The 13,894-nt window shown below is 46.6% G+C and overlaps 1 protein-coding gene and 1 pseudogene across 3 annotated transcripts in view; both read left to right on the top strand.

Moving 5' to 3' along the window:
* Positions 1-925: 925 nt before the first annotated feature.
* TBC1D9B (TBC1 domain family member 9B) overlaps positions 926-13,894 on the top strand; it is a gene marked incomplete at both ends in the record, with an annotated part of 48,412 nt that continues 35,443 nt past the window's right edge. For both annotated transcript variants that reach the window (XM_084242926.1, XM_084242925.1), the window contains 3 exons: positions 926-1,043; positions 4,486-4,596; positions 10,510-10,628. In XM_084242926.1, the coding sequence (XP_084099052.1) occupies positions 926-1,043; positions 4,486-4,596; positions 10,510-10,628 (348 nt within the window). The remainder of the gene's footprint in view (positions 1,044-4,485; positions 4,597-10,509; positions 10,629-13,894) is intronic.
* Positions 5,120-7,599, top strand: LOC311177748 (large ribosomal subunit protein eL6-like; annotated as a pseudogene). The gene is made up of 2 exons: positions 5,120-5,128; positions 6,926-7,599. The product of its transcript is annotated as a large ribosomal subunit protein eL6-like (transcript).

Here is a 13,894-nt window from a genome sequence, read left to right as displayed (position 1 = left end):
AAAACTTAAATAAGGGACCAGGAAAAAGAATAGCTATAAGAAAGAAAATATCAAAATCAACAAACAACTATGAACCAGAGACACTCTGTGGGAGGTGGGGGGCGGGGAAAGGAGAGGTTGGGGTCAAAATAAGGGGGTTGTAATTGTATGGGGAATATAAAAATAAAATTTAAATAAACAAAAGGGTGCGTGACTGGACAGTGAGGGGTCGGACCCCTACAGGTCAGCACGAAGAGAGCAGGGTCCATCTGCCCCCAAGCCACGTGCCTCATGTCTGTTCATTCGCAGAAACCTCCTCTGGTCCACAGCGGGCCCTGCTCTCCAGACTCAAGACCACCAGCCTCTGCCCCATGGGCCAGGTGAGGCGACAACGCTGACTTCTGCGTGGCGCCTGCCTTGGGGCGCCCTGGCCGCCTGTCCTAGGCTCCCGGAGGGTCTGCCCTAGTGCGGAAACTCCGGAAATTCTCACCGTCCAACCCCTTTCCTGGCGCCCTTCGCCATGTTCACAGGCGCTGGGCTGCACGACACGGTCAGTCAGAAGTGTGCGTGCTGTCTCTCTCCATTCTTCTCCGGAGCCTGGCCAAGTCTCACGTAAGCGCCAGGGGCCTGCACAGCCAGCTCCTCTGCTGCGCCGTCGCGGGAAGCAGCCCGCGGCCGCGGGTTGGCCGTTCCGCTCCTCCGCGCCGGCTGCGCCGCGGGGGCCCGGGCGGGGAGGGCAACAGACAGCCGCGCGGCGGCGCCGGGCGAGACCGTGGCCGGAGGCGGGGTGGGCCGGCGGAGCCTGCGCGCGCCCGCGGGGCCGCCAGGAGGCGCCCGCCCGCCCGCCCCGCCCCGCCCCGCCCCGCCCCGCCCCTCCCGCTCGGCTCCGGCGGCGGCGGCGGCGCTTCCGCCTGGCGGGCCTCGGCCCGGTGCGAGCGGTGCCGCGATGTGGCTGGGCCCGGAGGAGGTGCTGGTGGCCAACGCGCTGTGGGTGACCGAGCGGGCCAACCCCTTCTTCGTGCTGCAGCGGCGCCGGGGGCACGGCAAGGGCGGCGGCCTCACGGGTGAGCGGCGGCGGGAGCGCGCCGGCGGCGGGGCCGGTACCACCGACCCGGGACAGGCCGGGCCTCGGGCGGCGCCGCGGACGCGCACGTCAGCGCGCGCGGAGGGAGCGGGGGGCGCGAGGCGGCGCTGCGTGGCCCGGGGGCGGGGGCGGGGGCGGGGGCGGGGGCGGGGGCGGGGAGCGGGTCTGGGTGGGACGTGGGCGCGGGGCGGGGGCGAGGAGCGGGTCTCGGGGGCGGGGCCGGGCCGGGCCGGGCCGGGCCGAGCCGAGCCGAGCCGAGCCGAGCCGAGCCCAGGAGGCCGCGGCGGCTTGGCGGCGCCGGGGACTGGGGCGGGGTGGGCGCTGGCGTCAGGGGGTTAAAGCGAGATTCTCAGCCCGTTTCCTCCGGCTCAGTTTCCCCGATGCCTCGGAAGGGCCAAGTGACACAAGCACCCGTTCGCTTTCGCTTCCTTCATTCACAAACTCTGCAAAGAATTGCTCTTTTAGCAAAATCACTCTCCCCGCCCCACCCTTCCCAAGCCCCCCAGTTGCTGCTTGGCCTCACCCCCAGCATCTCCTCACCCACCTTTCCTGCCTCTTGGTGCAAGCTGGGCTGCAGACTACCGGCTGCTGGGTTACTGGTGTTCTGTGTTCTGGGTAGCTAGTCAAGGTGCCCGTTTGCCTCGCCGGGTTCCACACTGGAGGAGACTAGGCAAACGCCTCACAGTGGGTGCCGTGTAGAGTCCAGGGCACGTTCCCTTTGCAGGTGCTGCCCAGGACCTCTAGGCACCACCAGAACAAAGCTGGGTCAGGCTCAGGGCTCCACCAGGCCCTGTGCTCCTAGGGCAGCCCGTTGTTGCCATGTAGGTCTGTTACCCCAGTGTTGCTGGATCATCTACTTACCAGAGAGTTTTCTGTCATTTTAAACATCAACAGCTGATAGAGACCTACTAGCTTCAAACAGAAACTTCCCAAGAAAAGCCACCAGCCCCTGCCACCAGTGTCTCCTGGGCCACATCTCCTAATGTAGTAGAGATTGTACTTCCCAAGAAAACTCATTCTTCTCTTCAGTGCCTTGGGCTCCCTCCCAGCAGTCACAGGAGCTAGTGCTGGACCTGTCTCCCCGGACCAAGCTGTTTCAGGACGGTTCAGCAGCTCCCCTGGAGAGACTGACCAGTCATCAAATTTGAAAGCTATTGCAAGCCTGTTTTGGAAGTGAGCCCCTAGTGCCCATTGCCTTCTGTTGCATCAGTATACCAGTGTGCCCGATTCAGTCAGCATGCCTTGGGCGCTTGCTCTGGGTTTCTGTAGTCCATCTGGGTGAGTAGATAGGCCCCCTTGGGCATCCTGCAGAGTTGATCCCTTCCACCACACCTTTCTGTGTGTCCTCAACAATGGAGATCCCTGGGCCTCCCCAGTGGTGCAGCGATTGAGCGCTGGGTTGCGAAGCTGCCCGCGGCCTTGCGGTGCCGGTTCGATCCCCGGCTGCTCCCCGGCCACCGGAGGAGGGTCCCACATGGCGCGCAGACCTCTCCTGCCGCCCGCTGCTCCCCTCAGCAGTGTACTTCGTCAGTCTGCCTGCTGTGCTCCCCGCTCTGGCTCTGGTGAATTCTCTCACCCTCCCGCGCTTCTGACTGTACCCAGTGCTTGTATAAACAAAACAAACAAATAAATAAATAAATAAATAAATCTTTTAAAAAAAAAATGGAGATCCCTGAATTCCTCCCCCTACCCCCCTCCTCCAGGAGCTACTCCTAGAACTCCCTGCTCCTACTGTGACCTTCCCTGTGCCATTTGAGACATAGTAACCTAGAACAGCTGGTGATGTGGTTTTGTTAAAACTGTCTTTTAAAAACATGCCAACCTGAATTCATTGTTGAAGAGTCTGCGGATGACAAGATGGGTGCCCATTACAAAGTGTTCAGGTCTTGCAGCATAGATATGCTGGCAATGTAAAGATCTGATAAAATTCCTAAGACCAGAAGAGTAACCCCACACAAACAGAAAAATCTTATTCCAAATGCAAATAAAATTAGAATATGCTACTTTAACGGCAATTTAGAAAGACATTCGAGAATGTTTTGGTAAATCAAGTGAGATTACGGACTCCTGATTTAGATATATGTGAAAAGTACCCTCTTTTGTAATCATTAATTTTATGTATTAAAAACTGATTATTTTTAATAACCAAATTAAAAATATGACATAAAACAACAGTGTTAAAGTTGAGTAATAAAATCAGTAGAAATTACTATAACATGAACAGGAGAATGGTAACAAAATATTTTCAGAGTCTACCTAAAGTTTAACACTTGGCTAGAAGGGGGGAAATGCAGTTCAAAATGGAGCAATGAACGGATTTTTAGATTGCTTGATAATTCAGAGACAGTGGTAAAAGATAAACTTTTCCTCTGATTTGTTGAAGAAATAGTGACACTGACAAAAGGTATATGTGATGAGAAGGAAAACTTGGAATGCATCTGTCAAAAATGGGAGAAAGACTGAATAATGTTTTTCCAAATTGAAGAATTCTAAAAATATCTATGTCTTTTTCAGTCATGACTTGAAGCTGCAAGAAAGTTCCTTAAACTTAAAATAATAAACATGGGTGATCTTGTGGCAGATGCAGAAAATGAAGTTACAGAATTACTGTCTTGCAACAAAGCAATCAGAATACAAGGCCAGAAATGTCTGGGGGAAAAGTTTCTTAAAAGATTCATCTGGAAGTTAATAAAACACATTGTATTTTCTCCCCTGACTTTATTGCATTTGTGGTCTTATTCTTTTTTGCTTGTAATATGTAACTATGATATTTTCTCATTCTAAAGAAATACTTGTTTTCAAACCTAATTTTATGTTTTTCTTTTTTTTTCTTTTATTTATTTATTTATTTATTTATTTTGTTTGTTTGTTTGTTTGTTTGTTTATACATGCACTGGGTACAGTCAGAAGCTTGGGAGGGCGAGAAAATTCACCAGAGCCAGAGCGGGGAGCAGAGCTGGCAGAAGGACTGAGGGACACTGCTGAGGGGAGCAGCGGGCGGCAGGAGAGGTCTGCGCGCCATGTGGGACCCTCCTCCGGTGGCCGGGGAGCAGCCGGGGATCGAGCCGGCACCTCAGAGGCCGTGGGCAGCTTCGCAACCCAGCGCTCAACCCCTGCGCCACCGGGGAGGCCCAATTTTATGTTTTTCTTAAAGAGGACCTCCCAGAATTTTTTGAGCTATGGGCCCCATAAAATCTACCCCTCCCTGCAAGTGTTTCTGGGTCAGGAGAAGCAGAAGCTTCCTGGAAGAAGTAGGAGGCGGGTTGATAGGGAGTATACATGGGCTGAAAGCTTTTGAGGAAGAAGTCATTTGATGAGGAGGTGATTCAAGATTTCCCCCCTCCCTGGGCTGGGGTGTTAGGGACAGTTCCACATACTGGTTGCCCTCCCTCACTCTCACCCTCTCTCTGCCCTGCTCACAGGTCTTCTTGTGGGTACTCTGGATGTGGTGCTGGACTCCAGTGCCCGTGTGGCCCCTTACCGCATCCTGCATCAGACCCAGGACTCACAGGTCTACTGGACAGTGGCGTGCGGTAGGTGCCCTGACTCACCAGGCGTACTGGGTTGGCTCCCAGGAGGGAAGGGGGTGTGCCGCTGGCATTCCTGGGCTGGATATCACCAACTTGAGAACCAGGCTGCTCCTTACTCCCATAGCACAGCCCTGGCCAGCTTACAGCTTAGTGAAGGAGCCAGTTGTTCACAGGTGAAAGATGGCCCCTGGAAACCCTGGGAGCCGCCTGAGGACCCTGCTGGAGTAGTGTCCACAATCTGGTGCCCACCTTTTCCAAAATAGATAAGTTGATTCTTATTATTTGTCTGCTCCATTTTTCAAACTCCCCTACTTGATAAAATGTATCCATAAACCCCAAAATCAGTACTTGAGGTGATTTTGGGGTCATTTGTGGACATGCATGAGAATATGCATGTACAGAGTCTCAAAAAATTCAAGTTGCCAGATACACAGTTCCCCAGATGAAGTGGGACAAGGTTTTCTTCTGCCTTCTTGTTTCAACTCAAACTGTAAACAAGTGGACTTTCCTTGACTGTTCAGCTGCCATGATTTTTGTGAGTTGGGGAAGGGCTGGGGGGACGTTGGTGATTTTACTGCTTAAAATGGCCTAAAGTATAGTGCTAAAATTCTGAATGGTGTTCCTAAACTCAGAAACTTCTATGTACTTTATGGAGAAAGTATGTTAAAGGAACTTCATCCAGATACAAGGTAAAGTGCTGCAGGCTTTGGATTCAATGTCAGTGACTTAACGATATGCATTAAGTAAGATGGCTTTCCATAGAACACATAAAACAGAGTTTATACATTGACGTGTTGGTGAAAAGGTGACCAAAGGCTCTCAGACACTTAGCCCCATAGCTCCCCTGTGAGCAGCATTGGCAAATTTGATGTTTCAGAACCCACAGATAGGAAAAAATGCACATATAATTGGACCCTCATGTTCAAGCCCATGTTGTTCAAGTGTTGAGTGTTCTGTATTTTGAAGATGAGGAAACCATAGCCCAAAGGGGTTAGGTAACTAGCCCTACCAAGGTCACACAGAATTGCCGTTCAGGCCCAGAGCATCTGCTCATATCCAATGTTCTGAATCCTTCTCTGTGCTAGAAGCCACAGTGTCACTGTCCCTCAGGAAGAATGGTTTTCCTTGGAGATTTGAGAAGATCAAACAGCTGGCCTCAGCTTTGGGAGGGGAGAGGTAAAGAGGTGAAAGCACAGGGCAGGCAGCAGCTTGCATACCACCCCTTAATAGGCGGGCCCTGCTCTGGGTGCTGGGCTAGGCAGATCCCTTCCTCCTCACAGGTGCCTGAGCAGAGGTTGCCTACCCCTTTGTGGAAATGATTGGACAAAGGCATAGAAGGTGAATTTATCTAAGGCCAAATTGGAAGCCTGCAGTTACCCTGCTCTACTGGTTCCAGAGCCTGAGTGGAGCACTGGGTGAGGGTGGGGAAGCGCAGAACAGAGGCTGGTTTCCCAGCTGAAAAGAGGGACTTCCTGTTGGGTGGGGACTCTCCCTGAGAGGGGCATAGGAGGTTGGTGCATACAGAGGCCATGCTTTACTCTAAAACAGGCTCTGGAGGTTTTCATCTCTGTTTCAGCATTCTTTCTTAGGGAGCAGCTGGAGAAAGGACAGTGACAGTGAGAACAGACTCTTCGTGGGAAGAGAAGTGGCTATAGTTGAGTGTGGCCATGCTGTGTGAAAACCCCTTTTGTCACATCAGGACTTGGGACTGGGGAGCTCCAGCCCCAAGCCTCAGGCCTCCCACACTGACCTCCTCCCGCTCTGCCATACCCCCAGCTCTTACATGGCCTCTGCCCAGCCCTCCCTCCACTTCAGCTCTCCAAAACCAGACATGGTCCTGCTGGCACCTGCCCAAGAAACCCCAACTTCTTAACCTGCCATTAAAGAACTTTCAGGATCTGCCTCCTCCCCCTGACCCTCCAACACATACCTGTCCTTTAACCTGAGAGGACACTCATGGGACCTGAAGTTCCCAATCACACCTGTCCTGGCCCGTGTGTACAGTGTCCCCTGCATCCACCAAACTCCTCTTCCCACTCTGATGCCACCCCAGCCCCCATGACTGCCTTCACAGATTTCAGGCCCACATACCCACTCTTCCTTCTTACTCCCCTAGACTTGCCACATCTCCTGGGGGCATTGTCACACAGAAGTTTTGAGATCACAGAAGGCTTGCTAGCTTTCCTGAAGTTAGGCTCAGTAGGGCAGCCTGGGCTAGGTCACTCCCCAGCTGTGTGACCTTGGGCAACATACTTCTCTATGCCTCAATTTCATTCTATGAAATGAAAATCATGGGTGGCCTCAGTCACTTTCCCATCTTGCAAGATGGTAGGTTAAAAAAGCTGAGAAAGCAACTACTAAAGAGAAGAGACCTGAAGCCAAGAAAGCTAATGCTGGCAACAAGGTCAAGAAGACCAAAACCCCTAAGAAGAGGAAGCTCCACTGTAGCGGAAACCCTGTCCTAATGAGAGGAATTGGCAGATAGTACCTATCAGCTGTGTGTTCCAGAAAGGCCACGTACAAGAGGAAGTATTCAGCAGCTAAATCCAGGATTGAAAAGAAAAAGGAAAAAGTTCTTGTACCCTCACAAAACCAGTTAATAGTGACAACAAAGGTGGTACCTGAGTGTCTGCAAGATGCCTCAATACCATCCTAATGAAGATGTGCCATGAAAGATGTGCCAAAAACCCTTCAGTCAGCATGTGAGAAAACTGAGCTGCATCATTCCTGGGACCGTGCTGACCATCTAAACAGGGTGGCACAGAGGGAGGAAGTTTTCTGACGCAGCTGGGCAGTGACTGGCTACTTGTGACTGGACCTCTATCCCTCAATCCACCTCCGCTGCATAGGACACACCAGCAATTTGTCATCACCACCTCCACCAACATTGACATCAGTGGTGTAAAGATCTCAAAACTTCTCACTGATGCTTCCTTCAAGAATAAGAAACTGCATCAGCCCCAACACCAGGAAGGTGAGATCTTCAACACAGAAAAGGAGAAATAATGAGATAAGAAAGCAGTGAGTGCAAGGTTGATCAGAAAACTGTGGACCCACAAATTCAGCCAATAATCAAAGCTGTTCCTCAACTCCACGGTGACCTCCACTATGTGTTTGCTCTCACAAATGGATTTACCCTAACAAATTGGTGTTCTAAATTCCCTACAAAGAATCTAATTAAATAATGATTGTTTCAACAAATAAACAACATGAAATGAACATCATGGGGGCCTACCTGGTAGCACAAGGGGTTAAGTGTCAGCACTATGAAGCTATCCGCAGCCACTGCAACAAAGTTCAATCCCCAGCTATGGAGGTGACCCACATGGTGCAGCAGACCTCTCCTGTCTCGCCCGCTGCTCCCCTCAGCAGTGTATTTCAGTCAGTCTGCCTATTCTGCCCCCCACTCTGTCTCTGGTGAATCCTCACCCCCGCACCTCTGGCCTGCACCCCACTTCTTATATGCATAAATAAATCTTTAAAAAAAAAAAAAGAAATGAACATCATGGTACCTAGTTCCACAGTGCTCCCAAGAATTAAATAAAATTGAAAAGTTCTGAAAATAGAAATTGCGTTTAATTATTGTCTGAAAAGTTCTGAAAACAGAAATTACGTTTAATTCAGCTGGCTTGTAAAACTTTTTACTCCTGGTACCTAGTAGAGAGATGGCATAATTTGTTGCATAGTGCTAAGTGAAGATTGTGACTTTTAACTAATAATTATTTGAAATGTACATATGTAAATGTTTATAATTAAAGTACAGATAAGATTTCTTCTAGTTTTGGCTGCCAGGAACATGTGTGTGAAGACCATGATACATAGAGTTGATTACATGGAAATCTCACTTCCAAATTCAAATGTGGGTTCTTGGCAAAAATACAGTGAGATGGTCTCCTTGGTGGTGCAGGTGTTAAGTTTCAGCGCTATCAAGCTATCGCCAGCCACTGTGGCCTGAGTTCCATTCCCAGCCAGGGAGCTAACCCACATGGCGCAGCAGACCTCTCCTGTCTCGCCCACTGCTCCCCTCAGCAGTTTATTTCACTGGATCTGCCTGTTCTGCTCCCCACTCTGTCTCTGGTGAATCTTCTCACCCCCTGCACCTCTGGCCTACACTCCAGGTCTTGTATGCATAAATAAATATATTTTCTTAAAAAGGGAGAGAGATTCCCTACTCTACAACTAGACCTGTTCTCTGTGCACCAGGAAAAGGAAGCCATAATAGACAAAGAAAAATGAAAGGGAAAGAAGAGAAATATGGCTAATCCAGGAATAATTTTCTTACATTTTGTAATTCATTGTAAATTGTAGGAGTCTGGGTTTAATCTTTTTCGCCTAGGGGGGTTTTTTCTTACAAAATTTTTGTTAGGGGCATGAGCTGTTTGGGCAAATGTAAAGAAACAAACAAATCAGTCCTAAGCTAGCCAAGACTGACTGGCTGTGACATGGGACAGAACAGCAATCAAGTGCCTGGGCAGGGGCCAGCTCAGCCTGGCCAGATTAGGGTCAGGGCTTATTCTTCAGTTGGTAGAAAAGTTTTGTAGGGAAGGATGGGGTGGTGGGATGAGATGCCCCAGCAAAATGTCTGTGGCCCATAGCGATGTAAGATGTGTCTTACGTGCTAATGCTCCCTCCTTGCCAAATGTGCCAGCCTGCTGGGTCACTGGTTCGACTGAACCTTCTGGATTTTCACAGCAGACTGTTCCCCAAGACAGCTGTTCCTCTTTTTCTTAGTTTTGTGTTCATTTACTTAGAAAACATTTCTTGAGTACAAACCCCATGCTAGACACATGCAAAACCCCCAAAACGGGTGTCTGGAGAGGCAGAAGAAGTCAGGACAGGTGGAGACTTCTTTCATCCTTTAATTCTCCTCCATTTCCAATTCAGATAATTAGACCCCTTTGCCAATTATCTGAAGGGAGCAGAAGAATAGCTGTTCCCTCCCTTTGGGTGTAGCATTGTGTTGCCTTTTCTAAGTTTTTCCATCCTGAGTGGACATGTCTGGCTTCTGAATGAGGTCTAGGAGCCTCTGGTCCCCCAGCAGTAAACCAACTGGCCAAGGTCTAGAGTCCTGCAGGAAGCCCCAGCTGCCATTCCTGGACACTTGAATTTTGAGGAGAGCTGCAGTCACTTATACCAAGTCTGTGTAATCACATATATATCGAAGACCACATTGAGTCCTTTCACCTTGCAGAAAAATTTTATACATAATCAAACTTGCAGATGTATGGACGATTTCTGGAAGGATAATAGAAATCTAGTGCTCACTTTCTTGGCTTTAGGGAAAGATGGAGGCTTGTCTTTACTTTCCATGTGACTATATGACTCTGCCTGAAATTATTTTATTTTTGTCTTTACCGTTTTTTACTTTTGTCTATTATGACTCACTGTAAATTGTAGGATTCTAGATTTAATCATTACAATTTTTGTTGTATACAGGTTGCTGTGGGAAAGAATCGGGGTGTAGGCTGGAGGTGCAGGGGTAAAAGAATTCATCAGAGACAGAGTGGAGAACTATAAAGGCAGATTTGTTGAAATATACTGCTAAGAGAAGCAGCAGGTAAGACAGGATAGGTCTGCTGCATAGAGAGGGGCCCAGGATCTAGTTATACTCCAGGCATCATTGATTGGCACGGGTGACTAGTCTTGGGTGTGTGCTGACTAATTATTCATATCATCAGCATAAACATCAGTTCCTGAGGCAGTCCTATCCACTCCCTTTAACCATTCAAGCCTCCCAGACTTGTTTGCTGGGCATGGAGTCAGGGCTTAGTTTTTAAATTTATGCATAAAACTTAATGAGGAAGAGTAATGATTGCAGTCGCTTGGATATACCAAATCAGGCCACCCAATCTCTCATCTTTGAATTTGTGTTTATGGACTGATGATTTTATGATTTTCCTTTTTTTGTTTGCCTAGGTTCTTCTCGCAGAGAAATCACAAAACACTGGGAATGGCTGGAAAATAACTTACTGCAGACACTGTCTATATTTGACAATGAGGAAGATATCACCACCTTCGTCAAGGGCAAGATACATGTAAGGATCCCCTTCTGCCGGTTCTCATGCCCTTCTCTGGGGTGACAGTGGTCACGTTATGTCATCTTTCTTAATTTTCAAACAGCACTTTGTAGGTCTTATCCCCACTTTGCAGAGGTGGAAACAAAGTGTGCGCTCCCACCCTCTTGGTGTTGAAAGGGCAATTGATCTCATTGCCTCTGAAGGCCCTGTCTTCCCTGGCTAGCCACTGGAGTCTCACTGAACTCATCTTGGTGTTTCCACTCCCTGCAAAGGGCTTCTGGAGAGCAAACTATTGTTCCTCTGCCCTTCTAGGTCACAGGCTCGAACATAATAAAATTGACACAAGAGAGATTAGCAAGAGAAAAGATAAACTAATATTTGCACACTAAGGCCCATACATAGACTAGTGGTCTCTCTTGTCTGGGCATTCTGGTGCATTCTAAATGTAGACTCTACATTTAGGAGAGAAAAACAGAACAAATTTAAAGAAAGGGGACTTTTACCTCCAGACCTTATAAGCCCTAGACTGGGGTGATTAGATTGTGAGGCTGTCTCTCATTTCCTGTACCATCAGGGAGGTCCCAATTTTAGGGAAATAGATAATTAAGCAAAATAGTATTTTTGGATCTTCTCTTTCTTAGTTTTTTTCCCATTCATAATCATCAGCAGGCTACTTAAGCTCATCCTCTGGCAGCCTATCTTTGGTTGCCTCAGGGCCTTGCAGTAAATATGCAGGTACATAGCAGGAATGGCAAGTTGCTTGACTCACATAGGAAGGGACTGCAAAATACAGAATAGTTTGAAGCATGTTTCTATTATAATACTGATAAATGTACAGACCCTTTGACCCTACAATTCCATCCCTTGGACTATACCCTACATAGTATTCATGTGTGCAGAATGACATGTCAGGATATTCCCTGCAACACTGTCAGCAAAAGGATTAAAGACATTGCCTCCCAGGCCCCTGGTCCGAAGGGAAGCTGCTCTCCTCTCCTCTGCAGAATGAGAGCGCGGATCGGGTCTTGAAAGTGCAGCAGTTGTTCTTGCCTCCTCCACTCCTTGCCCCTGGTATCTCAATTCTTCAGTCAGCAGTTAGGGCTTACTTTTTCAGCTTGTCTTTATATAACTATTAATTTAGTTACTTTATATTCCACATATTAGTGGCACCATCCAGTATTTCTCTTTCTTCTGCTGACTTATTTCACTTAGCATTATCCTTTCAAGCTCCATTCACGTTACCACAAATGGCATGAGTTTATCTTTTTTGATCGCTGAGTGGTATTCCATTGTGTATAGATTAACACATCTTCTTGATCCACTCATCTGTTCTAGGGTACTTTAGTTGTTCCCATAGTTTAGCTATAGTATATATTGCTGCAATAAACATGAAAGTGCAAGTTTCCTTTCAAATTAGTGTTTTTGAATTTTTGGAGTAGGTGTCTAGGTGTAGAACTACTGCATTAAATGACAGATCCATATGTAATGTTTTGAGATACCTCCATAATACTGCTCTCCATAAGGGCTGGATCAGTTTGCATTCCCACCAGCAGTATAGTATTCCCTCCACATCCTCACCAGCGCTTGTTTCTAGTCTTTCCAATATGAACCATTCTCAGAGGTATGATTTGCATTTCACTAATTATTAGTGATTATGAACATTTCTTTATGTGCCTGCTGGCCATTTTAATGTCTTCTTTGGAGAGGTGTCTGTTTTGTTCCTTTGCCCATTTTTTGATTGGGTTATTTGTTTTGTTTTTGTAGCATTTTATGAGTTCTTTTTTTATCTTTTATATCAGTCCTTTGTCAGCTGTATGGTGTGCAAATATTTTCTCCCACTCAATAGGGTGTCTTCATTGTAATTATGGTTTCTTTTGCTGTACAGAAGTTTTCAGTTTGAAATAGTCCCAGCTGTTTATATACTGTACTGTTTTCCTTGCTGTTGGGGACAAATACCTAAAGGCGATCTAAAGCATATGTCATGAAATGTTTTGCTTGTGTTTTCTTCTATGTATTTTATGGTTTCAGATTTTACATCCAAGTCTTTGATCCATTTTGAGTTGATTTTGGTGTATGGTATGAGATGGTGGTCTAGTTTCATTCTTTTGCATGCAGCTCTCCAGTTTTCCCAGCATCATTTATTGAAGAGGCTATCCTTGTTCCAGTGTATGTTTTTGGCTCCTTTATCATAGATTAGCTTTCCATATATATGTGGGTTTACTTCTAGACTCTCAGTTCTATTCCAGTGGTTTGTGTCTGGTTTTGTTCCAGTGCTAGACTATTTTAATAATTGTGACTTTATAGGATAGATTGAGGTCTGGAAATGTGAAACCTCCATTCTCTTCCTTTGTCAAGATTGCTATTGCTATTCAGGGTCTTTTGTAATTCTATACGAATTTCAGTAACATTTTCTCCAGTTCTTTAAAATATGCCATTGATATTTTTATGGATTGCATTGAATCTGTATATTGCTTTTGGCCATTTTGACAATGTTGATTTTTCTAATCCATGAGCAAGGAATTTTTTTTATTTCTTTGTGTTTTTTTCTGTTTCTTTCAATAACGTCTTAGAGTTTTCTTCATGTTGCTCTTCTACCTCATTTGTTAGGTTTACACTTAAGTATTTAATTTTTCTGATGTAATTTTAAATGGTATCACTTTCTTAATTTCTTCCTCTTCTGTCTCATTGTATAATAGCAAGACAACTGATTTCTGTGTGTTGATTTTTATACCCTGCCACTTTGCTAAACTGATAGTTTCAGTTACTTTTTCCATGGAGTCTTGAAGGTTCTCTACATATATTATCAAGTCATCTGCAAATAATGATAGCTTTACTTCTTCTTTCCCAATGTGTATATCATTCTCTTGTCTAATTGCTCTAGCTAGAACTTCCAAGACTATGTTGAATAGCAGTGGTGAGAGTGGACATTCTTGTCTTGTACCAGGTCTTGGTGGGAAAGCTTTTAGTTTGTCACCATTGTGAATGATGCTTGCCATATGTTTGTTGGAAATGGTTTTTATTATATTAAGATACATTCTGTTTATCCCCAGTTTTTTGAGGGTTTTCAATAAATAAATGTTGGATATTATCAACTGCTTTTCCATCATCTGTTGATACGGTCATATGGTTTTTAAATTTTGTTTTGTTGATGTGGTGAATTATATTGATAAATTTTTGGATGTTGAACCATCCTTATGTTCCTGGTATGAATCCTTCTTGGTCATGGTATATGATCATATTAATGCATTGTTGGGATTTGGTTTGCTAAGATTTTATTAGGACTT

This window comes from Talpa europaea (genome assembly GCF_964194135.1).
Source record: "Talpa europaea genome assembly, chromosome: 9".
In the NCBI taxonomy this organism is placed as follows: Eukaryota; Metazoa; Chordata; class Mammalia; order Eulipotyphla; family Talpidae; genus Talpa; species Talpa europaea.
The sequence above is the reverse complement of the archived record's forward strand: the minus strand, read 5'-3'. Positions and strand labels throughout refer to the sequence as shown.